At 35.3% G+C, this 27,996-nt stretch overlaps 1 protein-coding gene and 1 pseudogene across 1 annotated transcript; both read left to right on the top strand.

Moving 5' to 3' along the window:
- The first annotated feature begins 4,675 nt into the window (after positions 1 to 4,675).
- LOC100954341 (olfactory receptor 51V1-like) lies at positions 4,676 to 5,593 on the top strand. Its single transcript, XM_003781439.3, has one exon. It carries the CDS (start codon positions 4,709 to 4,711, stop codon positions 5,591 to 5,593), a length of 885 nt encoding a protein of 294 aa, XP_003781487.2. The 5' UTR covers positions 4,676 to 4,708.
- Positions 5,594 to 17,674: 12,081 nt separating this feature from the next.
- On the top strand, positions 17,675 to 21,263 carry LOC100954649 (annotated as a pseudogene).
- Positions 21,264 to 27,996: the final 6,733 nt, after the last annotated feature.

The raw sequence follows: 27,996 nt of genomic DNA on the forward strand, positions 1-27,996 counted from the left end.
ATTCTAATTGTAGTTTTCAAAGCAGAGCTTCATCAGAAGAAATATTTGCTAAAGAAATAAAAACCCATTAGGAGATATTTTTACTAAGAATATCAAAATACTATGTATCTTCTGTTAACTTAATTAATTTCTCAAGTACTACATCAGGAACTTATTCACTTATTTTCTCTTGTTTTTTTTTTTTTTTTGACAAATATATTTATAATAAAATTTTTAAAACTAATAGTAACTAGCATAGTAACTAAAAATTCGTGCTACCTATCATTCTGTTTCCTGAGAGAAGCATCAATACAACTGAATCTCTTCTCTGTTTCAACAGCATTTTCTACCTTCTTTCCAGATATGATCAATGTCCTTTACCTGATGACTATTGTTTCCAACATGTTTATTTATATTTTTCCTAGCTTACTTTCCCTTATTCTTATACTATTTCGACAAAACTTTGATGTAATCTGATACATATAACATGTTGATCTCACTTTATTTCCACTAACCTTTATCTCTGTCATAGCTCATATAGCATCTTAGTTTAATTAATTGTATTCAACTTTTTATCCCATCTGATCTCATATCTCAGTTAATCTTTGACAAAATCCAAACATGCATTTTGTCTATTTATTCTCCCCTACAAATAAATATGAATAAAGAAAAAAACACATACACAAAAGTAATGAGGCTTGTTTTAAATGTATGGCAAATAATATCAAGTTAGTCTTTAGTGAAGTTATTATATGAAAGCTAATGATATCCATTATCTAACAACTGAAGAGATAAATAAAATGTGGTATATCCATAAAATAGAATACTATTCAGTCTTAAAAAGAAATGCATTGTTTGTATAAAGTACATGGGTGAACCTTTAATATACAACATTAATATGAAAATCATTGAAAACGTTTTAAAGAAGACAAAACTAGAAGTCACATATTGCATACTTTCATTAATTTATTTATTTACTAATTTATTTTTTTGAGACAGGGTCTCATTCAGTTGCCCTGGGTTTGAGTGTCATGGCATCACAGCTCATAGCATCATCAAACTCTTAGGCTAAGCAATCTTTTTACCTGAGCCTCCGTAGTAGCTGGGAATACAGGCTCCCATCACAACACCTGGCTTTTCTTGGAGACAGTGTCTTGAGCTTGTTTGTGTTGGTCTTGAACTCCTGAGCTTAAGCCATCCACCCACCTCGGCCTCAGAGAATTTTAGGACTATGGGCATGAACCACGATGCCTGGCTCCATGCTTTATTTATGTAAAACATCCAGAAAAGAAAACTCATAAGATGGTCTAACCCGCCCTTTTTTCCTTCCTCCCTCCTTTAAAGAAAGAAAAAAAAATAAAAATAATTATAATATGGAAAATAAATCAATGGTTGCTAAGACTTAAGTGGAAAGGGAAGCAGAGGCAGTGGGAAGTAACTACTTCGGATTTATCATTTTAGGTTGATAAAATTATTCTGGTATTAGATGCTGAAGAGCCTTGCATAGCCATTACAATATAAAAGAAATCACAGAACTGTGAACTTTAAAATGACAGATTGCATGGTACATGAATTCTACCTTAATAAAAATGAATAAATTTGTAAAGAATACAACAGTGTTCCATTATTTCACTTAGCAGGCTTCCCAACACATAGCTCTGCCCAAACCCATTGAGCTGGTCCCAGCTAGAGAATCACTAGCTATACAGTTATTTTGGCCCCCTGCTGAATTTGTTTCTGCCTCTCTGCATTTGATTCTGTAATTACTTTTCAATGGGCCTTAATTCACAAAGTATGAGACTTGAGACTGCATACTTAAGTTATGTTTTAGGCCAGATCTGTGTTATGTGGCAGGTGAGTATTTTGTCAGTTATTCCTCCCCGCAAGTCTCTGAATCTGAGACTATGAATCTCACACAAGAAATACTGTGTCTTTTGCTATACAGGATGTTGAAGGCAGGGTGCTGGAGCAATTCAGGATTGCATTTATGATCACATTGTCTTATACTGAATTCTAATTGTAGTTCTCAAAGCATAACTTAATCTGAAGAAATATTTGCTAAAATCTTAAAACACATTAGAAGATATTTTTACTAAGATTATCAAAATACAGTGTATTTTCTGTTAAGCTAATTTATTTCCCAAATACTACATCAGGAATTTGTTCAATTATCTTCTACTCTTATTTGGAAATATATTTGTAAAAAAAAAATTAAAAAATAAGGTGTAACAACTTTTTTTAAAATTTTTTATTATCAAATCATAGTTGTGTTTCTTGAATTAAGTATCAATACAACTGAAACTTCTAGTTAATTATTATCTTATTATATTATCTCTATATATTATTATCTATATTATCTTCCTGGAAAACACTTGGCATACATAGCTCTAATCTGATTGTAATCTCCCATTTTCTTTATTCCATACTCTTAATAACACTAAATAAACATTAGCAGTTATAATTACATAATAGCACTACTTTTTTGAAGGGTAATAAAATTGCAGCAATATATAATATTTTAAATTGTTCACTCTGTAGTAATTTTGCTACACAGTATTCTGTTCCGAATGTAGTGAGAATATAAGAATGCTAATAATGAGTAGAAAGTAATATTTATACTTTATTAAATCATAAATTCAATACTCTAAGTTTGCATTGTATAAAATTGAATAAAATATTGTAGGAAGTAAGCCCCCACACAACCCATGGGTATCTCCTGTGCTTGGTGGTGATGAGAGAATGAAAGAAATAAAGACAAGGGACAAGATGGGATTTAGAAAGAACAGGCCTAGGGGACCATCGCCACCTAACGCAAGAAACAGCGAAGTCCCTGTGTTCTGGGTTAACTCAGTATTTATTATATAAATGGTCTTCAAATCAGCAAATCAGTGGTCACAATGAAAGCTGAAAGCAACACTTCATTCTTATAGTATTTACCACTTTAACTTAGCTACTCTTTAACCCCTTCAGGTAAAGTGCTCTTAAACTACTTATACTCTACTGTATGTTATTTATAGCTAACGAATTAGGAAGCAAGCTGTAGAACAAAGAACAAAGGTTAAAATCAGGATGTGAGAGCAGACAGCAGGATTGACCACACACACAGTTACACAGGAGGCAATTAAGTCTCTGAGTTTCTGCTGGCAGACAGGCTAACACCATACCTATATTGGGATCAAGGAAGAAAGAAGTTGTACTAGCCCCAGGAGTATGTTCCTAGTATGTATCTAGCCCCAGGAGTATGTTTCTCTTATCAAGAAGCCAGTTGAACTTATGTTCACAGCACATCTCTCAATGGCTCATTTGTCCCTAGAGACCTTTGTACAGGCTCTCTGTGGGGGAAAGTCAGACCTCAGCAAGACTTTTCTCGTCTTTTGTTCCAAGGACTGCTGCTGTTGTCCAGCAGATATTTGGGGCTCCTGATGTGCACTGTGGTCTGTGTACATACTCTTTTCAATATGCATGACTTCTATCTTTCCTTTATCCTACTTCTGATCATCTGTATCCCCTGATTCTTATCAAAAAATTTTTCATAAAAATCCAATTTATGCAAGTACTTCAAACGGATACTGCTTTTACTCACTTAGCCTGCCCTTCAACATTTCCACCCACAAAATAATACCTCAATGTATAGGAACCAGTGCTAATCAATAAATAGAATGAGTAAATCTCAATATGAATCTGTGTTTTTAAATATAAAGAGGTTTCTAGATCTCTCTGTCCAAAGCTCATCTCCTAGTGTCCTTTGATAAAAAAATTATTTCTGTAAATGTGCACTTGTAGGAATATCCAAAACCTGAAGGAATTAAGAAGTAGACTATGAAGGTACTGATTAGGTCAGTGGTTCTCAATCTTCTAATGCTGAAACCCTTTGATACAGTTAAAAGGGGTCACGATCCACAGGTTAAGAACTGCTAGCCTAGGTGTTTTCCCTCATTCTCTCTAAGGAACAGTCATCCTAAGTGTTGCATCACTTATACTCAGCATCTCCTGGGATCCAGATTTAACTCCACTAGCTACCATAATTTTGCGTCTGCATAAATCTCACCTCTCCTACAATTTCAGTGACTGTGACAAAAGAAAGAAGAGCAAATCTATTTTCCAGATTGGTAAGAACATAACTATCGTGAATCATAGTTCTTTATTAAATCTCTGAAACATAGATATCAACATGACTGTGAAAAGACTTCTAAAAATGACTTAATGTCTTCTATGATAACCAGGCATTAATTTAACACATACAGGCATGATTTAGAATTTATTTCACCACAATTTCAACATGAACAGCCAGAATCTGATTTTCGTTTCTATTTCATATTCTCAAGCTTTGTTATTAGAGCATCATAAGCCAACAATCACTTTCATCTGATATTAATAATATGAAGCACTGAGGTAGAAAATGATGATGGTATTGTGGATATGGACACTAATGTATCTGGTGAAGTCAAAGGTCTAATAACAAGGACGTGTCTTATAAAGGTATAACTTAGTAAATACAGAGAAAATTTGGCTTCTGAAAAAAATACAAAGAGTAGTTTCACATCTAATATGCCTTTACTAACCTAATCAGTCTGGGGATAGTCATTTACCTCAGGCTTTTCACACGTGAATCCTAATTAACTGTTACATACATCTTTCCTACAGAATGTTCTATCTTTGTAGATCAATGTCTGTTCAACCTGCTTCCAAAATCAATAACTCCGCATTTCTTCTTACAGCTTTTTCTGGTATGGAAAAAGAGTACCCTTGGCTCTCCATCCCTTTCTCCTGCATCTATGCGATTGTACTCTCTGGGAACTGCCTGGTGCTGCACATAATCCGTACAGAGCCCAGCCTGCATGAGCCCATGTTCTACTTCCTGGCCATGCTGGCTCTCACCGACCTGTGCATGGGGTTATCCACAGTATCCACAGTGTTGGGGATTCTATGGGGCCTCAGCCAGGAGATTAGTCTGGATGCCTGCATTGCTCAGGCCTTTTTTGTTAATGGTCTGTCTGGCATGGAGTCTGGAGTCCTTCTTGCCATGGCTTTTGATCGTTTTACAGCAATCTGTAACCCTCTGAGGTATACATCTATACTAACCAGTGCCAGGATCATCAAAATTGGGCTGGCAATTTTAGTTAGGAGTTTTGCGTTCATCATTGCTCCCATAGTCCGCCTAAAGTTTTTTCATTACTGCCGTTCCCGTGTCCTCTCCCACTCTTTCTGTCTACACCAAGACCTACTGAGACTAGCCTGCTCTGACATCCACTTCAACAGTTTCTACGCCTTGGCTCTGGTGATTTGTACACTTTTGTCTGATTCTCTGTTAATTCTCATATCCTACATTCTGATCCTGCACTCTGTTTTGGCTATTGCATCCCGGGAGGAACGATTCAAGACTTTGCAGACCTGTGTCTCCCACATCAGTGCCGTCCTGGTTTTCTACATCCCAATCATTGGCCTGACCATGGTGCACCGTTTTGGGAAGCACCTCTCTCCTGTGGTCCACGTCCTCATGGGCAACATCTACATCATCTTCCCTCCCCTGATGAACCCCATCATCTATAGTGTCAAGACCCAGCAAATCCGTAGTAGGGTCCAGCGGTGGTTCACTAAGAATTCTGGGAGTTAATTGTGCTTTAGAAAAGGTAATTATTAATTTGAAGAGAAATGACTAATACAGAAATGATTTCTCCCAATATTGATTTGTTTTTCTGTAATGCTTTACATGTTAAAAGCATATACACTTTCATTTTCTTATTTAGTCCACCAAGGCCAGAGAAATGGACAGAGAAACTTTTACTTTCCTATTTCCTTATTTTTAAATTAACTATAATCCTCAATAAAGTGAATTATGTAAAATGATGTGTCAATAACCACTTGCCCAGGAAGTGAATACGTTTGTAGTAAAGTCCTTGCTTTCTAAATTTCTTGTGTTTTTATTTTTGGATATAACCATTATATGTGTACATTTACTGTGCATGAGATAAGCAGTTTTTATGTATTTTTAATACATATCAGAAATTGACTCTCTTAAGGTCCTTCAGATCTTTTCTACCTTTACTGAGAAAACCTATCCCTAAAGCCCATTCTGTCTTGTCTAATAGAATAAAAGATGTTATGAGACTAAAGTAAATGTTTAAATGCAAATGAATTGGTAAATAACAACACAACAGTTATAACATTTCTACGTTTTCTACCTCTTACTACCAAATACCCAAATGTGTTCTTTGTAGTGAATACAGCCTACCTTAGAATGTGCACAAGACTTGGCAATTGACTTTTAATCTTGGTGTCAGCATACATAAAATTTTTAGGACAGTTTTATTAACCCTTTCATTTTACAGAATGTATGCTGAGACAAATGATATTAAGTAAGACTCAGCTGCCACATTGGGGATAGAATCAGAATCATTTAGTGTAGAATCTTTTGAACACCCATTTTATCCTTAAGTCTCATCCTCCTCATGTATAAAATTAGCAGGGTCAACTCAATCATCAAATCTAAGAATCTGATTCTTACTTTTGGAATAGATACTGACCCAGTTATTGAAACACCAAAATTCAAAACCATTTATCAACCTCAAGTTTTTTCTATACTCTCACATCACCATGCTATGTGCTGGCTAGTCCTGACTGGGACAGAAGAGTTATCAGTTATTAGCAGAGCCGCAGTGCAGTTAAGCTTCTCAGGTAGGTGGAAATAAGTTGTACACAGTAATAATAAGTACATAAAATTCCATTAGCAATAGTCCAAAGAATGCTAACGTATTTACTTTTGGATTCTAATATTAGGTGTGTAACCTGTTAGTATATTTTTTAGTGAGTGAACATTCAAAATATTCATGAACACAAATTTAGTATTATATTTTTTGATCAAAGGCTCAGAGCTCTTGTTTGTGACACTTCCCTTTCCACGTTGTCACCACAGACCCCCAGGAACGTTCCCACAGCTCAGCTGGACTACAAAGCTCTTCCTCTGTTTATCTCTGAAATGATCTATTTTTTTCTTTTCTTTTCCTCTTCCTCCTCCTCCTCCTTCTTCTTCTTCTTCTTTTTTTTTTTTTGCTCCCTGTAAGGCTACTTCTACATTCTGGAATGTCTGTCCCTCCTGTGACAGTCCTTGTCCTCTCTTAGCCAACTTCTTAAAGATCCTACTTTCAAATTGTTGTTAATTTGCTTTTACCTGCTATAGTTCTAGAGAATGTAATTTAGTTTCCCTTGCTGTTGAATTTGAAAAATGAAAGCAGGAAAAATATTTACCATTCATATATGACAGTGATTAAAGACATATGAGATCCGTATCATATAAACACACTGATGTTTATGTTAAACATTTTAAATGTATAATAGATTTATGATTCCTAGGTCACAATAACTCTCTGAGTTATCCAAGGACATTAGTATTATCCCTTTCCTAACAGTCAAGTGAGTTTTGCTAAATTTAAATTTTATGTAAGTTATTTTTTATAAATATTTCTTTTTTTCTTTTTAATTTTTTTTTTTTTTTTTAGTTTCTCTACTTCAATGTTTCTAAGTGTAAGGTTTCTAACATTGAAACCTATATGTAAAAAGTATCATATCATGAGATTCTCCTTCTATTACTTTGTTATAAAAAACAACTGGAAGATACATTAGGCTGAAATGAGTTCATATATAATTATGAAAAGGAAAAAGTTTAAATAAGTCTGATTCATAAATTTCTTTCTCTTATATTAACTATTTAATTATTTTATAACTTAATTGATAACTTATAAATTAGCTTTTTCTTAGTTTATTATGTGTGTATGAATGGATAACAAGGTTACATCTATACATATATGTATATGTGTACATATATATTTATATCCATATATGTATATATAGTCAGTGATAATTATTAATAGATTCTTTATTATTACTTTGCTTACACATGAAAACTTATATATAGCACCAAAATCAATATTAACAGTGCTTTCATAACTCGTACTAGACATGCACAAAGAAATAAAATACTTGGTTTGCCAGAGTGCATGTTCTAAGCTGAGGAACAACAGTGAGACACTCCACCTTTCTGTTATCACGCTGCCATAGACAGCATTAAGCCTAGAAACTATACACAATCTGGCTGTATATTTTCATCATCACTTATTAGAAATCACAGACATTATAGTTATTTATTATTCTCACTTTGTTTTCAAAATGTCAGCAGTAGTGACTAAGAACAATGCAAATAATAAATTTGTCTAGCTCAGAAAACACTGCCTTGGATAGTAGGGTAAAATTTAGTACAGTATTATTTATAGTTTCTTCCTTACTCTTACACTTAGAATATCTATGTTGATGTATTAAATGAATACGTTAACAAAATAAATTCATCCAAAATAATAAAATTTATGCAGATCCAAGAGTTTTGAGGATATAAGAGACAGAATAAAGGAATTGATGAGAACATGCTGTTTATTATCAAGGTCCACTATAAGCTTCATTTTCCATTCATTGATTTAATTGCTTAAAATATCCTTGGTTAATAATTTTCCAGCTATATACAATAGTCAAGAGGAATTCTGGCATTCCAACTTACTATGTGTGGTTGACTCCAAAGTTGATTTATGATATCCTATATTTATTCCTCTTATCCAGCATTGTAAATTTTGAACGTTTTATTTATACATTAATATGTGCTCTTTCACTCATCCCAAGTGCGAAACTATATTGCTTTTTGTTGAACAGCATGTACTTCTTGGTTATTCTTCGATGCCTTTGCCAGAATTCTTAGTTCAGAAATGCACTTCAGAGAAAATGATCCCACTCCATTTTCTGAAAACCATCTCAAATACTTAATTATCTTATCAAGCAATTGAACCTCAATATTTAATGTGAACATATGACCTTATGTGACCATAACTCCCTTGGTATTTTCTACAGTTCTACTAAGATACATCAAAGTCATAATTTACATTTTGATATATTACATCTTTTCAAAAGTACTAAGGTTGCTTAGTAGTATAGAATGTGTCTTCTTTTTTGTACCAGGAGCATTGCACTGTGCAAAGACTGTAGCTGTTATCAGCATGGATTGTAACCATTTTTGTTCCCATGATAGACCCTTGTCCACCTTTACTATCCTGAACTTTACGTCTGCTGATCCAGAGACTATACAGGGGTCATTACAGAAATTTTGTGATATACGGAAATTAAGAAATGTAAAATCCATGTAGATGGAAACAAATAAAGCCCTCCTACCAGCATTGATAAGCTGAGCAAGTTGAAACGTGCATGGGTGAATCACACAAACTGTGTTGATTGTGTTGCTTAGAAGTGAAATAAGGAAGGGAACATAACACACTATCTCAAAACTTTCATAGTGAGCCACATATTTCCAGTTCATTCCTTTTTCTTTGTGACCATGTGACTTGATTTAGGCCAATTTGGAAAGGGATGTAAATTACTTCTTATTCTTTGAAAGATTAAAAATGTTTAAATTAAATTCTGAATGTGGATGGAAGAAAATGATAGATGGATGATACAAAATACTGGAAAGACTAGGGAACAAGTAGAACACTCAAAACCTGCTATGCTAGAACTTATTCCTTCTGTCTGTATGTTTGTACCCAATAACCAACCTCTTGTTATTCCTCCCCCAACACAGAAAGTTCTTGTGTTCTATATCATAGTAGAATGATGATAGTTAGTGAGAATATATTGCATATTTCAAAACAGCTAGTGCAGAATATTTAAATATGCCCAACACAAAGCAATAACAAATATTTGAGGTAATGGATATCTATAATGCCCTGATTTGCTTATTTCACATTTTATACATAATATCAAAATATCACAATCCTCCCATGAATATCTACAAATATTATGTGTCAATGAAAAAATAAAGAAAAACTATTATAGTGCTATAAATGATTAAAATAACTTTATTCCAAAATAACTTTCAAAAAAATATTTAATAAGATGTGTAATCCAGTGCATCTCCTCCAATTACCAATAGTATGTAAAATAATGCCCATAATACTTAGCTTCTCACAAAAAGAACATAGAATGAATCAATGGTGGTATATGTTCTTATAAATAAATATTATAACACAATAAGAAGAAAGAGCCAAAAGGTACAAAAATATAGATGACTCTCACAAACATAAAGTTATGACAGACATAAATGAATATTTGGGAATGGCAGCAGATGGCTGTGATCCCAAGCACTCTGGAGGTGGATCATGTGAACCCAAGAGTTTAAGACCAGTGAGTTAAGAGGATGACACCACTGACATTGCATATTTAAAAAAAAGAAAGAAAGAAAGAAAAGAAACCTTCAGTATAGATAATAAACACTCACACATATATACTACTTCAAAGAGAAGGACAATAGTGGAATGGTTCAAGTAAAATAGAAATTTAAATTTAAAGGTTAAAAATTAATAAGTAAAGTAAAAGGGCTAGATTTAAAAACAAGGGAAAGGAGGAAAATAGGAAGGGGGAACATGCAAACACAGAAGAACTGATATGTTAATATAAGAAGCAGATTTGAAAATAAAAATGAAATAGCTAGTAATTAAAAGGACACTTTCTGAGATAAACATTTCAGCTTAATTAGGAAAGAAAAAACTCCAAATTGCCTTATTTAATACCACATATAGACTTAAAATAGAGAAAACCGGAATTGAAAGTGATCAAATGTGATAATATACAAATCTATGATCACCCTTGGGAATATTTACTTATTTCTTCATAGTCTTCCTTCAATAGTATATTTGTCTTCTGTACTTTATAGTAATTGTTTATTTGAAGAAGTAATTCTCCTGTTTAAATGCTATCTTTTTGTCTGTGTACATTTGGTTGATTATTTCAAAAAATTAACAATGGTGTGCTGTGATAGAATGTTTTAGAAGTCTTCAAATTATATTTTGGATATTTGCTATATTTATAAAATCCATTTTCAGTTTTCTTTTTTTACTAAGTCATAAAGAGGTAGGTCATGTATACATTAATGCATTTATGGGGTTCAATGTGCTGATTCCATATACAATTTTGAATGATTACATCATACTGGTTAATATATCCCTCACCTCATTTACTTAATATTGTGTTTAGACACTTATACTCTATACTTAATATTTCACATGCGTTTTCTTTTTAACCATCTAATCTTATTTTTTATTACAGCACAGGTCTCTACTGATTTTTCATGTAACAATCACAGAACAACATACAGGTTGTTAAAATTAAATGATAGTATAATATACCGGGTGAAAAAATTCCCTAGAATCATACTTTAGAGGTTTAAGGTAGAATCCAGGTAAGAAGAAACTAGAAACTGATTCTAATATTTAATGGAAAATGTGAAAATTTATTATTCTTCAAAATTCACTCTGAAGAGTAAGTAATTCAGCAAAAGTTCAAGGCTGTCACCAAAGTATATCAAACAAACAAGTTTGGAAGAAAATTTTGTTTTATTATTCTGGAACCTGAGTTTGGCAAATGAAAGATGGATAGTTAATTATTGTGTTTATCGAGGAGAAAATTCCTGAATCATAGTTCGCAGGTTACAAAGTGTGTTCACTTATCTACCATTTTTGATAACATACAGCTGCATTATTCAAATGGTGGGTATTTATAGAAGTCAAGCAGAAAGGAATAATTTTTATTTCAAAAAAAGAAATTACTCTGGAAAATGAATTATCCAAATTTAACAGGTAAATGATGATTAAAGCTTAAACTTACATCTTATAGTCTAAGTCAGTCAGTTTTTCTGTGATATGTTGAAAAATACAATTGAATATTGATAATGGAAGAACATCATTACAGAAAACTTGTAAAAGGGAAGATAGGTTATTCTTAAGAAAAATTAGTTGGAGGAAATTTTGCTAAAATGATGTAATATTATTTAAAATGAATAACTTTAATATTACATGAAAATACATACATAAATATTAACCAGAGGCTAAAGGTGCATCCTCAGAAGTACTAAATCATATTTAACTTTCTTATTTATTTCTAATTTTTATTCAGGGAAAATTTCAGAAAAACAAGTTCTCTATAAACAAACAATTTTGTCTTGCCCCAGAATTATATGCCAAATAACAGGCCAGTTGAGAAGAAAATCAAGGACGCAATTCCCTTCACAGATGCTTCAAATAAAATACAATACTTAGGTATATATCAAACAAAAGAGGTGAAAGATCTTTTCAAAGAGAATCATGAAACCCTAAGGAAAAATATTGCAGAAGACACTAACAAATGGAAAAACATACCATCCTCTTGGCTGAGAAGAATCAATATTGTCAAAATGTCTGTTTTATCCAAAGCAATCTACAGCTTCAATACAATACCCATTAAAATACCAACATCTGTAGGCAAAAGACCTATGTACCTCTGGCCAAAAAAGCTGTTTGAGAGAGAGCAGTGAAAAGACTTTGTGCAGGCATACTTGTGAGAAACTGAGGCAGAATCCCATATGGCCAGGTTGGTTGTGGTCATAAACCCCCCCTGACCTAAGGTCGGCCTGGTTGGTTGTGGGTGTAAAAACCCCCTGACTTAAGGCCCACATGGGAGTGGAGGCTTGCAAACAAGTTTTCTGTATGTCTTAGAAATTTCTTAATTATGCCTTGCTTAAAATCAAAGTAACTTCCTCCAGACAGTGAGGTAAGTAAGGGCAGGTATTGAATCTACCTTGCTACCCCATAGCCTCAGGCTTCATCAGATAGAATAAAGAAGATAATGGCTGACAACATGGTTCCTCATTTAAGTTATGTTAAAGGGATTATGTTCAAAAGGATTATGTTAGATAAAGTGATATCAGTTAAACTGTGGATTATTAGGGAGGAGTTGCTCACAAGATGTTTATTCATGAGATGGATTATGGATTGTAATGAATATTGATGAGGTCATTGATGTACAGTGCACATATGCAGATAGATTGTAATGAATATTAATGAGGCACAGTGCCCATGTGCACAGTTAACTATTTAAACCAAGAAAAGATAAGCAACTTGGCCACTCACCATGAGAGAGCAGTAGTCCCTGGATGTTTAAGCCAGGACTAAATAAAGTAATATGTCCCATGCCTGAGTGAGCTGTGAGCCCCTTTATTTAAATAAAATTCAGTTGCGTGTTTATTCTCTGTGACATCGCTTCTCCATGAGACCCTAATGGCAACAAACATCATATTTTGAAGAACTGAAAAAATAGTACTTCGTTTTGTATGAAACCAGAATAAGCTCCATATAGCTAAGACTATTAGTAATAAAAGCAAAGTCAGAGACATCACGTTACTTGACTTCAGGCTACATTACAAGTCCACAATAATCAAAACAGCATGATATTGGCACAAAAATAGAGACATAAGCTTATATAACAGAATAGAGAACCAAGGGATGAAACCAGTCTCTACTTGCCATCCAATCATAGATAAACCACACAAAAGCATACAGTGGGGGAAAGAACTCCTATTTAACAAATGCTGCTGGGAGAAATGGATAACCACATGTAACAGACTGAACTTCAACCCATACCTTTCAATCTTTTAAAAAATTGATCCAAGATGAATAAGAGACTTGAATCTAAGACACATAAAAATAAAAATCATAGGAGAAAGTGTGGGGAAAGCTGTTGATGATGTTTGACTGGGGAAAGATTTATGACAAAGACTTCAGCGGCCATCGCAACAACAAAATTAACAAATAGAATTTAATTAAGCTGAAAAGCTTCTGCACAGCTAAGGACACAACAAGTAAAGCAAAAAGACAACCTCCAGAATGGGAAAAGATATTTGTAGGGTATCAATATGACAAACAGTTGATAACTAAAATCTACAGAGAACCAAAATTAATCAATAGAAAAATAGTAAACAATCTCATCTACCTCTGGGCAAGAGATATGAACAGAATCTTCTCTGATGAAGACAGACAAATGGCTAAGAAGTATTTAAGAAAATTCTCATCATTCCTGATCATCAGAGAAATGTAAATCAAAACCCTGCTGAGATATCATTTAACTCCAGTAAGAATAGCCCACATCACTAAGTCTCAAAGCTGCAGATGCTGGTGCAGATATGGAGAGAGGGGAAGATTTTATACTCCTGGGGTGGGACTGCAATCTAATACAACCTTTTTGGAAGGCAGTATGGAGAATCTTCAAATAACTCAAAGTAGACCTCCCATTTGATCCTGCAATCCCATTACTAGGCATCTCCCAGAAAAACAAAAATTCTTTTATCATATGGATATTTGCACTAGACTGTTTATCCAGGCTCAATTTACAGTCATCAAAACGTGGAAGCAATCTAGATGCCTACCAAGCCAGGAATGGTTGAACAAGCTGTGGTATACGTATATCATGGGATACTAATCAGCCATTAAAAAAGATGGAGACTTTACATCTTTTTTTTTTTTTTCTTTTTGCAGTTTTTGGCTGGGGCCAGGTTTGAACCCACCACCTCTGGCATATGGGGCCAGAGCCCTACCCTACTCCTTGAGCCACAGGTGCCACCCTACATCTTATGTATTAACCTGGATGGATTCCTCTTAGTAAAGCATCATGAGAATGGAGCAGCAAGAATCCAATGTATTAAATTCTAATATGAAGGCAGTAGGTGATCTAATACTAGGGTTGGAGTAGGGGAATGAGGGATTGGAAAGATGGGAGGAGGGGTGAAATGGAGTCACAGTATGTGGCACACCTCTTTGGGGCAGAACACAGTTACAAGAGGGTCTTTATAGCAACAGCAATCAGGGTTTTTTATTCATTGTTTTGTGTGGAGATTGGCTGTTTGAAGATGAGACAATTCTGGAATACAAGACTAACACAAGACAACAGAGACTCTCAGATCTCTCTGCTAAACTATGAGTATCATAATTGTCCATTCAGGTATACATTTTTAGAGAAAGCCAGAGATGGAAAGGATATCTACAGCATGCCCTCATTTTTACCTTATTATTGGACACTTAAAATGAAAGATGTTTTTATTTGTCTTTTATTGCTCCAGAAGCAAGAACTATGACCCCTTGGTAAGACTTATCATGAGGCAGATAAAAGCTTCCTGATGAAAGAATTCATCCACAGTACTCATTGTGAGAAAATATCACTTCAAGAATGCCTATGCCAAGTACTGTAATAAGCAATCTCATTTGGAACCAAGGAAAGGTAAGTGTCAAGGAATTATTGAGCTTCATCTGAGTTTACTGAGCTTACTTGTTCCAGGATTCAGAATTGACAAATTCAAAAGCAGTTTGGATGACAGAGCTTCTTTCTGAGGTGAAGAATCAAAAAAAGACAAAGTTGTTTTTTGATGGCATTATTTTCTTCTGCTGGATGGAATTACAATTTTGATTTTATTCTGTAAAGGAAACATGGGGGTGTAAAATATAGTTCTAGAGGCCTGCCACTTTCTCCAGAGAAAGCCAGAAAAAGATATCTCAGAAGCCTAATTATGCAGCAGTAAAAGCTACCTTTGGGAGTCATTTTATATACAAATAACCCCACAAATTAATCTTGTTAGCAGTCTTCAAAGATAGCTTCTCAACAAAACAGTATCTACTTCAAGACCTGGCAGCACCCCTCTCCTCTTCATTCTTGATGCCCCAGGTAAGACTCTAGCCCCTGTGGGAGAATGGAATGTGCTGATTAAGGGAAAAAGAAAGATGATGAATCTTCATAGACTTCACATAGATTTTACAGGAGGGTAAACAGAATGATGCAAACTGTCTATATCCATGGATTCTGACAGATGTAACATAAAAGTTCAACTTCCTAGAAAATTCTAAAAGCCTTTTTGTCAAAGAAAAGTAGCAGTTTTTACCTAATGGTAAATTAAGATGTCCAGGTTGCTAACCTACACTTTCTGCTTAGCCGAGCACTATCAAGAATATTTTTCCTTCAATAGGAATATTCTTCAGAAAGGCAAGGAAAGAAAGAGAGACTGACTGGGAGTGAACATGCACAGGGGTCATCGTGATGTCTGTAGGTCTCTATATTACATGTTCTTCTCCTCCCAATGCTGTTCTCTAGGCTCAGTTTTCTTTCTGTTTACATCCACCTAAGTGACTCTTCTGCCCTCTCCTTCTTCTGCTTTGTACCTTACACAACTGTCAGCTTACCTAAGTCAAGTAGGATATTATAAGGTTTATTTGAAAGTTAATGTTCTTACATAAGTGAATTTAACAATCAGCATACCAATCAGTAAATGTATCTGTGTGTTAATAATAAAATAATTAACATTTCATAAATGACCTCATTATCAGTATGTCAAAGTTTGTCATTGATTCCAGGGAAATTGATGTGTTAATATAGCAGGCCATCAGGTAAGCAATGTTAGTATTGGACTGGAAGTGCAACCATACTTTAACTAGATTAAGTTAATTAGAGCCAGTAGGTCTGAGAGACTAGTAACAGAAAATAAAAGTCAAAAATCATATATTTAGTTTTGTGCTAAAGCCTAGATGTTGCAAAAGTCATCTGGGTTTAATCAGAGGGAGAAAGTAAAGTGAGAGACAAGATTGAAATAAACTCAAGAAATGGGTGATGGATGGAAGAAGAAAAGAACAGGAAATTATTTAATTGGATGGAGATGATATCTGGCTACACCTGTGCCTGAGAAAATGCATCAGAAATTACCAAAGCTGCCCATCCAAGCAGAGCCTAAATTACTAGCCATGAATATAAGTAAAAAACAAATGTTTAGTGTTGTAACACATTGACGGTTTCCAGGGATTTTCCCTGTGACAATTTTGTAGTAGTAGTAATGGGCACAATAACTAACATATATAAATTCCATAACTATTTGTTTGTTCTTAGCAGAATATGAATAATAGCAATACCTCTTCATTAGTTTTCTGTTGTTACATAATAAATTATCAGAAACTGTGCTGTTTAAAACAATACTAATTTGTTATATCAGGGTTCTATAGTTCTGCAGTCTAGTAGACCTACCTAGATTCTCTGCTTAAAGTTATAATTAGGCCAAAATCAGAGTGTTAGCTAGGTGGGCTATTGTTTTAAGGCTTTGGGGAAGAATCCCCTTCCAAGCTCATTCAGGTTGTTGCCCAAATTTAGCTTCTTATGTCCCTGTCCCCTTAAAACAGCTTCAAGGTCCCTATTTTATTGCAGACTGTCAGCTGGGTCCCTTTCTCTGCTTCTAAAAGCACCTTGGAATCATTCTTCTGTGACCCACCCAGCAACTTCCCCATAAATCCTGCTCAAACTTTGACTCTCTTTGGTTTCCTATTTCATCATTAGTCTGTGAAAACTCTTTGCTTTTAAGGGCGCATAAGATTAAATTAGGTCCTCCTAAGTAATCTCCCATTAAATTAATGCAAAGTGAATTGATCAGTAATTTTAATTACATCTATATATGTCCAAGCATGATATTTCATCATACTCACAGCCTCAGGGATTGGGATAGGAAGTCTGGAGGGGGAGGATATGTTTATGCCAACCACACCAATTTAACAAAGAGCTAGTCAGAGAACAGACTTTCTTTTTCAATTCATGAATTATTTTTACAGTATGTGTAAAATGACTTCCATTTTTAACACTTATTTGATGAAGTATGGTGTCTCAATGGACCACAAGAAGAAACTGGAGTCTTGGAATAGTAGCATAGTCTAGATCTGTGAGTATATGGCTACTAGAACATTTAAAATCACATTATGTGGTTCAAATTCTATTTCTACTGAACACGTTTGGTCTGGAGAGAGCTTTCTTTGTTTCTCCTTAGGTCTCGAACATGTGGTCCAACATCAGCACTGCCCCTTTTCCACTGACTGGATTTCCAGGTCTGGAGATCTTTCATCCATTTTTTTCTTTGCAATCTATGTCTCTATGCTCCTTGGCTATGGCACCCTCCTGTTTCTTATCCAAGAAGACCACACTCTTCATGAGCCCATGTACTACTTTCTGGCAATACTGGCAGCCACAGACCTTGGAGTGACTTTGACAACAATGCCCACTGTGCTTGGTGTTCTGTAGCTGGATCACAGGAAGATAAGCCATGGAGCTTGCTTCTTCCAGGCTTATGTAATCCACTCACTCTCTATTGTGGAGTCCAGAGTCTTGCTCATCATGGCCTATGATCGCTTTGTTGCCATCTGTAATCCCCTGAGATATACCTCTATTCTCACCAATGCTAAGGTGGTGAAGACAGGTCTGGGGGTTCTAATGAGGGGATTTGTGCTAATTGTGCCAATAATCATCACCCTCTCTGAATTCGCCTACTGCAGATCTCATGTATTTTCCCATGCCTTCTGCCTACACCAGGATGTGATCAAACTGGCCTGTGCTGACATAACCTTCAATAGACTCTATCCTATAGCTCTGTTTTCATTAACTAGCTCTTTGGACTCTATTTTTATCTTTTACATCCTAATCCTTAAGACTATCATGGGAATTGCCTCAGGTAAAGAGCAGGCTAAGGCCCTGAATACTTGTGTTTCACACGTTAGCTGTGTTCTGGTTTTTTATGTCACTGTGACTGGGCTAACTCTCATTCATTGATTTAGGAAACATGTGCCACACATTGTTCATATCATCATGAGCTATGTCTACTTCCTCTTCCCCCCATTTATGAATCCAATCATTTATAGCATTAAGACCGAGCAGATACAGTATGGAATCAACCGCCTTCTTGCTTTTCACAGGATTTGAGCCTAATCAATGAATTGGTGTGAGGAAATCTCTACATTGCAGAATGGATTTCTTAGGAGAATTGACTATATGATGCTACTGTGAATCGGCCTTCCTCTCATTTAAAAGACACAGAGTCATTCCTCTGATTTTCAGCGTCCTCATCCCAGCCCCAAGGACACTGACTTTAGTTCTATTGTTCTGCTTAGTGCATTGGTTTGCTTTTACTTTGAAATGATTGAAGACTATACAAACATAGGAAAATGAGATGGCTTGATGGAATTCCTCAGAACTATGTGGAAACTATTAAATAATTTCTGTATGTTGTGTGCTGTTTCAGAGCTGATGTCTTGCTTGGCACTGACTGAATCAGAAGTAAATGAAAATAAGTTATTCAGACCACTGGAGGTCTTCCTGGCAGTACAGGCAATGGCCAAATAGCTCAGAGTCTAGCAGACACCAGCATGGGTGGATGCCCACCAAGGATTAATGAGAAGTCTCTGAGTTCATGAAATCTGGTGTCTGCCACTTAATGTGATCAGGACTCCAAACAATCTATAATAAAATAAATTTTCATTTCTTGTGCACTTGAGTTTTTTGTTCTTTGTCTGCAATCTGTTCTGTATTCTGTATAGCCTCTACACATCCTTAAGGAAAAATTCAGTCACTAAGGTATTTTTGTAACCACTTATGCAGAGGCAACATTTTTCCTTTTGATTGTCTGTAATTAAAAGATTCCCTTATAGGCAGTCTTTTTTCATTGTTGTTGTTAAAGATAATAACTTTTTTAAAAGCCTTTGAAAATCATTGACTTACACCTTCCATTAATGTTTGCTCTCCTTATTAATTCACTCAGAGGTCTTTTTTTGTTTGTTTGTTTGTTTGGTTGGTTTTTCTTGAGACAGAGTCTCACTATGTCAGTCTTGGCTGTGGTGCCATATCTCACAGCAACCTCAAAATCTTGGGCTCAAGTGATTCTCTTGCCTCAGCCTCCCAAGTAGCTGGGACTACAGTGCCCACCACAACGCCTAGCTATTGTTTGGTTGTAGTTGTCATTGTTGTTTGGCAGGCCCAGGTTGAGTTTGAACCCACAATTCTGGTGTATGTGGCTGGCAATCTAGCTGGTAAGCTACAGGTGCTGAGCCTGTTTATATTGTTTTAATTGAGTCTGTCTCCTTGGTTTTGTAAGAGATAAAAGAATGAGTAGATTCATTGACATGTATAATCCACTCCGTGTAGAAATAAAAAAATAAATAAATAAAAACCAGAATGTATAACAAGAACTTAAAATTAAGGCAACACATGCATAAGAATATCATAGAGCAACCTGACATAAGTAAATATAGTATAGTAAGTCTCTCTAATAAAGTGATATGTTTCTCCCTCAATTACTCCCAATACAGCTTTATCTCATACCAACAGGACTTCCAGCCTATTGATACTTTTATTTCTCATTCTTTCTTATCTTTATTTACCTTTATATCCTAGATAACTTTTATTGTTCAATCTTTATAGTATCTGTTTTCAATATCATGTGTTTGTTTGCTTATTTTATTTTATTTTATTTTTGAGGCAGAATCTCAGTAGAGTTCCTCAGTAGAGTTCCATGGCATCACAGCTCCTAGCAACCTCCAACTGTTGGTCTTACACAATTCTCCAATTCTCCTCCCTCAGCCTCCCAAGTAGCTGGGACTACAGGAACCTGTCACAATGCCTGGCTACTTTTTTGTTGCAATTGTCATGGTTGTTTAGTAGGGAGAGGCTGGGTTTGAACCCTCCAGCTAGCCTAGGTGTATGTGGCCGGTGCCTTAACCACAGTACTACAGGTGCCGAGCCTTTTGCTTATTTTACATACATCCTAGACAGTTTACTCTTCTGTATTCTTCTTAGAAAACATAAAAATAAACCATTATGAGAAAGAAATGAATGGTCAAACAACTGCTTTTTGCTGATGATGTGATCTTGTACCCAGAAAACCTCAAAGAATCCACTAACAGACTTCTGAAGTTTATAAATAAATTCAGCAAAGTGTCAGGTTACAAAACAATGTAATAAATCAGTAGCATTCTTATACACCAATAGTGTTCAAACTAAGAGTCAAATAATAGACTCAATAAAGTTCATAATAGCTACAAAGAAAATAAAATACTTACGAATATACTTACCCAAGGTAAAAGGTCTCTACAAAGAGACTTATGAAACACTAAGCAAAGAAATCACAATCACAGATGACACAAACAAATGGAGAAACAACATTAAAATCAACATTATTAAAATGACTATACTACCCCAAATGTTTACAGATTAAATGCAATCTCAGCCAAACACTCTAACATCATATTTCAAAGATTTAGAAAAAAAATTCTGTGCTGGCTCATCTCCCGTAGCTCAGTGGGTAGGGTGCCGGTCACATAAACCAGGGCTGATGGGCTCAAACCCAGCCCAGACCTGCTAAACAACAATGACAACAGCAGCAAAATAAATAAATAAATAAATAAATAAATTTTTAAAAAAGAAAAAAAAGAAAAATTGCTGGGCATTGTGGTGGGTGCCTATAGTCCCAGCTACTTGGGACCTAGGCAAGAGAATCACTTGATCCCAACAGTTTAAGATTGCTTTGACCTGTGACACCATGGCACTTCTACCAAGCATGACATAATGAGACACTTTCTTAAAAAAAAAAAAAAAAAAGAAAGAAATTTTGTGCATTATTTGGATCCTAAAAGAGCCCAAATAGTTAAAGCAATCTTAAACAAAATTAAAAAAAAAAACATATCTTGAGGCAACACTCCATCAGACTTCAAACTATACTACAAATTATAATAACCAACACAACATGGCATTCACACAAAAACAGAGACATAGACAAATAGAACAGAATAAAAAACCCAAATATAAAACTACTCTCATATAGCCAACAGATCTTTGCCAAATCAGGCAATGATATACACCAAGTTAAAGAAGCTATGTTCAATAAATTTATGTTGGGAAAATTGGATATCAACATAGAGAAGAAAGAAACAGGATCTATGTCTCTTACTACTCACAAAAGTTAATTGAAGATAGAAAAAAGATTGAAGTGTAAGACATGAAAGAATAAGAATTCTAGAAGAAAATTTAGGAAAAATTCTTATTTGCCCAGGCAAAGAATTTATTACTAAGATCCCAATAGCAATTACAGCAACAGCAAAAATAAATAAATAAATAAGACTTGATAAAATTAAACAATTTCTCCATAGCTAAGGAAATAATCTACAGAGTAAACAGATAACCTACAGAATGGAACAAAATAGTCACAAGCTATAGATCTAATAAAGGCGTAATAACCAAGTCTACAAAGAACAAACAAATCAGCAGAAAAACAAACAAACCCATTACAAAAGTGAGCAAAAACTATAAACAGAACCTTTTCAAAAGAAGATAGACAAATGACCAATAAACATATATAATAATGGTCAACATCACTAATCATCAGGGAAATGCAAATTAAAATCACGATGAGATACCAACTTTATCCTGTTTAAATGGCTTTTATTAAAACATCCAAAAACAATACATGCCAATATGGATGCAGAGAGAAAGGAATGCTATACACTGTTTGTGGGACTGTAAATTAGTTCAACCTCTATGGAAAACAGTATGGAGATTGCTCAAAGTACTAAAAGTTGGCCTACCATTTGATCCAGCAATCTTACTATGGGATATTGACCTACAGGAAAAGAACCAATTTTACAGAAACACCTAAATTCAAATGTTTATTGCAGCACAATTCACAACTGCAAAAAATGTGCCATTAGCTTAAATGGCCACCAATTCATGAGTGGATTAACAAATTTTGGTATATGTATATCAGCCATATAAAAGATGAACTAATACCTTTTGTGACAATTTGGATGGAGTCTACTATTCTAAGTAAAGTATCTAAAGAATAGAAAAATGAACACCACATGTACTGGCTGTTTAATTGAACAGTAACCTTTTTATTATTCCTTTTTCCTGTCCCTGCCTTACTAGGAAAGTAACTTTGAAATGACAGTTCCATTATTCATTTTTTAGTTCTGTTTTCTCAGGTATTTTTCTGTCTGTATGTCCAGCTTCCTCAGATAGACTCAATAGAACATTCACTCTATTTTATAGGATAAAGTGCCCCGATTCTAGAATTGCAATAAAACCAGCTGAGATATTTCTACTAAAAAAAAAATAATAATAATAAAATGGAACTAACTGATGAGCACACATGTGCACAAAGGGAGGTAAACTCACTGTAAATCAAGCAGAAGAATTTTCCTTGACCCCATAGAAAACTTACCTCACAAGTATAATAATGAAGACTATTTGGGTGATGGACACACAGCCATGACTCAAGCATTACAAAAGCAATCTTTGTTAACAACAGTTTTATACTCTTAAGATTTGAAAACATACACACATACACATACAAAATGGAATTACCCTTTACTGAGTTCTTAATTCTTTAGAACTTGTGTTTCCACTTACATATATTAAGTCATATAATTTTTACCATTGTTCTTAGGGCTATTTAGTCAACCTTCACAGTAATGTTTTAAACAACTCCTGTCACCCCCATTTCACAAACAAGGAATCACAGTGCTGAGTATCTACAGAGACAGAGCCTGTGAGAATTTGAGTTAGGTTTCAGGGTCAGGGAGACTGGCTCCACAGCCCATGCTGTTAAGAATAATTCTAGTAATATGAAGTAAAGTTTCTAATCTAATCTAATTGTACTACTGATGATTGTCAAGCCTCTTCTGCCTAGAGTACTTCTCTAAACTCAAGGTACCCATATATAACCACCTAGGTGACATGTCTACCTGACTGCTTACAGGCACAGAATGTTCCAAACTGAGCTGATTCTTCTCATTCATTTGAAATACAGTATGTAGAACAATACTTAGTGCAGAAGAACCAATCAACACATAACTATTTATAACTAATAAAGTTGCTCTCTCTTTCTGTAATTCCTATAGAGTTGCTCACCACCAACATAAAATCAGAATGCATAGGTCATCAACAGGCAGGTCTTGTGGCAGGTGCCTGTAGTCCCAGCTACTCGGAAGGCTGTGGCAAGAGAATTGCCTAAGCCCAAGAGTTTGAAGTTGCTGTGAGCTATGATATCACAGTAGTCTACTGAGGAGGACATACTAAAACTCTGTCTCAAAAAAAAAAAAAAAAACAATGCGTAGGTCATGTTTTGTTATTCTTTCTCCTTAAGGAACCTTTTTTTTTTTTTTTTTTTTTTTGTAGAGACAGAATCTCAGTTCATTGCCCTTGGTAGAGTGCTGTGGTGTCACACAGCTCAAAGCAACCTCCAACTCCTCAGTTTAGGCAATCCTCTTGCCTCAGCCTCCCAAGTACCTGAGACTATAGGGGCCCACCACAGCAGCCAGCTATTTTCTTTGTTATTGTTGCTGCAGTTCACTGGGGCTGGGTTTGACCCCACCACCCTCGGTATATGAGGCAGGCACCCTATCCACTGAGCCACATGCACTGCCCAAGGAACCATTTTAGTCAATCACCAAGTCCTCTTCTTTCCAAATTATGGGATCTCTCTTCCATCTACTTCTATCCAAACTTATTGGCAGCACGCCTTCACATCTATCCCAAAACTACTTCTCCCCCAATTATATAATAGCATTTGTTCCCTACACCCTCCTCATTTACTCTTCCAATACGCTCTTCATTCTTTAATCAAAATAAACAATTGATTAGTTGATCATGACTTTACTTTATACTCATCATTTGTAGGGTAATGTTCAAACACCTTACAGGATTTGTAAGACCCTCACAGTTAAAATTTTTTTACTACAGATACACTTTTTCTCAACTTTCACCATATCTTTTATTTTTCTAGCTTTACTAGAATTCTTTATATTTGAATTGGTTATACTTTCCTTCATGCCACAGACTGTGCAACTTTTTCTTTCTTTATGGAGCTGAACTCTATATTACCTCCAACTACCATATTTCTTATCATTCTAATTGCTTGATTCTCAGGTTTAATATTTTGGGGGCCATTTTCCCTGACCCCAAAGATAATTTTTATGGTCTCTCCAGAGTGTGTCACCATCTATGTAGTAATAAGAGTGCTATTAAAAATTATGATAAATTTTATTCATATTACACAGGATGTTTATATCTTGTGAATAAAAAGAACACATTCCTCATGTAGTAGGCACAAAATGGTCAATGATCTAAATATAATGTAATATTAAGATGAATAGTTGGATGTTTTCATATACATGGGTATTCATAGATCCATGGAGGTTCCTGTGGATTATAAGTGATTTTCCCAAAGATACAGAAAATACAAGAATGCCATCAGAATTCATAAGTACCAGGATCTGAAATGGTACATGTGACTGTAGAGGACACCTGATATACATTGATCCTTGACACAAATAAAGGGAAGGACATGAATGGGTTTCATAAAAGCTGATGCTCAGCATCTGTGTCTTGCATAAACAAGCCCCGGCATCCCTGCATCAGCTGGCACTTGACATTCCAGTTGTCCACACTCATCCTTAGGGAAACACCTGAAAGTCTTGAGGACATCAGTTCAGGTCCCAGCTCCTCCAGGGCAGAGGAGAGAGGGAGGAGACATCAAGGGGTCTCCTGAGAGTCTGGAAAGGTGCAGCCTTGGAGAGTTGACTTCCATACATGTGAGATTGTAAACAAAGCTCTATGAGGAGCAGAAATAAGGGACTCACATGCACTGAGTCCTCCAGTGGGGCAGAATAGGTCCCTCATCCAGCAACAAGAGTGTGAGTGGGTGAGTGCCAGGAGCAGAAATATGGAGTGGCTTCTCTCCCTCCTGAAGTGAGATTCAGTCAGACAGCATATAAGGATGTTTATAGAGGTCTGTCTGGAGGTGAAGATCCAGCTGAGGTGAGAAACACTACAACACAGATCATTTTATTCCTTTATTAGAAGAAGTATATCAAAGAAAGTGTGCTAGATTTGAAATTTCTAACTTGAGACTCTGAAATTGGTCTAAGAATAATTGTGAATGTGCTGAATAATACGTGCCATCATGTATTCTTATTAATTTATCTAGGTCAGTGGTTCTCAACCTTCCTAATGTTGTGGCCCTTTAATACAGTTCCTGTGGGTCGTGACTCACAGGTTGAGAACTGCTGCTCTAGGTAGAGGTTTATAGCTTTTATTAGATCCAAATAGTAGATTTTTAAGCAAACAAATGTATATCTGTGTGTGTGTGTGTGAGCATGCACATGTGTGTTCAAAGAACTTCTCTCAGCAGGGTCATTAGGTAGTTGTCATTGGGACTCACTAGGAAAATATCTGACATCTATCCTGTTGCTCTAGCATCTGCAGAGACCTATCCACCATCCCAGTCTGGAAGAAGGGAATGTATAAAATGATAAAATGAGGGATAGAGGAATCACATTTGTTTTCTTTATTCACTTGTTTATTTAGACTGAGTGAAAGATTGACCAGACACATGTTTTTCTTGATTACAAATCTTTTCCTATCTATATTTTCTTCATACATCCAAGTTTCCTCTGTCTCTTTCACTACCCCATATCTGTTAAGTCATGTCAATTTTCAGACTGAACATGATGGGCCATTTGGTGAACATATGAGTGTGTGTAAGAGAGAGAGTGTGTATTAGGGAGAGTGTCCTTACAAGTCTAGGAACCCTGCGCATATAGAAAAATATGATCATGTGAAAATCATATGGATACAGCATCTAGAACGAGGCCAGAAGCAGGCCTCAGATCTATGGTTATTTTTAGCATCGTGGATCCTATTGAGACACTTGGCAATACATAGCATAAAAATGTAAAGAGAAAATTAAGCCCAATTGTAAGTTCCATCTCTACATTGAGAGCTTCTTTAGGACAGACTTTATTAAATGCTTTCTCAACAATCAGCACAGTGGCAGTCATGTGGCATGTAATCCCTAATACTGTCTGAGACAAAATAGTAACCTAACCTTTAAATCCAAGATGATAGTAAGAAATAGTGCTTCTACAAGTTGTTTATACCGTCATGTATAAGGCACCCTTGAAAGATCATCAGGTATCAATAAGTAAGGACACTAGCAATAGTGGGTAATCACTAGAGAAAATGCAGGTACTGAATTAAATTGAGAGCTGCCTAACAATTTCTCAGAAATCTCTTCCAGACTTTGATCTAGAAAAACTAGTTCTTATGATTCTGATATAATTTTCTTAACACTTTTCAATAAATACCCAACCCACCTTCAAGGAATTTTGCCATATAATGTCGCCTTGTGGGGATGCATCCACTATGATTTGATCTCTGATGAAATTGGCTACAGTGGGCCTCAGTTTTATGACAGTATCTTGTGCTTCTGAAAGACTCACACAGTTGCTTATAAGCAATATAAAAATGTCAAAACATATCAAAAGCTTCTTAGTCCGAGGTAGAATTTTCCTGTGTTTACTTTTTATACCAAAATTCTCAGAGACACAGTCTAACTTTTTTGTTCTTACAGCTACACTGGACTTCTCTGTTTTATTTTTAATCCCCCAAACCTAACTGTAGAGGGACATGCAAGCTCATTTTTCATCTTGTAAAAAAGTAAAAAATAAAAGAAGAAGAAAGAAGAAAGAAAAAAGAGAAAAAAATACATGTCGTTTTTGTTCTTGAATATTTTATTATCAATTCTTGTAATGACCTGATAAATTTCCAAGGAAGAGCTCAGAAAATTTTTACAAAGACTTTGTGGTCTAAATATCTAGTTTGATCATCATTCTAAATTACTTTTCAAATGAATCCTATATCTTAGGGCTTCTGCTGTTACCCTTGAAGAAAAATATCATTATGTCACGCTCTCTCTAATCTGCATTTTTTCCCCTTATACATTGTTCTGCCATCCATGCTTTTAAGCATAAAAAACCTCCTAGAAGTAGAACAAAATTTATGTAATAATCATAACTCAGTCTTCTATACAATTTCAATGTGTTATAATTTTATAAGATTCTTGGCTTTGGTGATTTCAATCTCAATCAGCACCAATCTGACACAGATGTAGCATCAGAGCATTACCTCAGACAAGAGTCAGATTCTTTGTGATTTCTTCTGATTCTTACTCATTTCCAATACTAAGACTATCTTACGAAGGAGATGGCTCAGTGTCATAGACTTGCCTTTAAGCTTCAGAATTTATGGTAAAATAAGATTGCCCAAGAGGAGGTTAAGAGATTCTTCTTTTTAGATTGTGGAAACCAAACATAAATAGGAATAGTTGGGCATCCTTAGGCTGTGGCAACATGAGAATGCTCAAAGTCACAGAGCCGCAGCAGCTTAGCAGGAGGAGCATCCTGAAGGCAAGATGGGGAGGATGAATCTAATGATTATGTCAAATGACTTTGGAAAGTACAAGAGGCAGAAAAAGAACCAGTGAATGGTGAAGGAGCA

The sequence above is a fragment of the Otolemur garnettii genome, unplaced genomic scaffold (genome assembly GCF_000181295.1).
Source record: "Otolemur garnettii isolate 467f Iridium unplaced genomic scaffold, OtoGar3 scaffold00001, whole genome shotgun sequence".
Classification (NCBI taxonomy): Eukaryota; Metazoa; Chordata; class Mammalia; order Primates; family Galagidae; genus Otolemur; species Otolemur garnettii.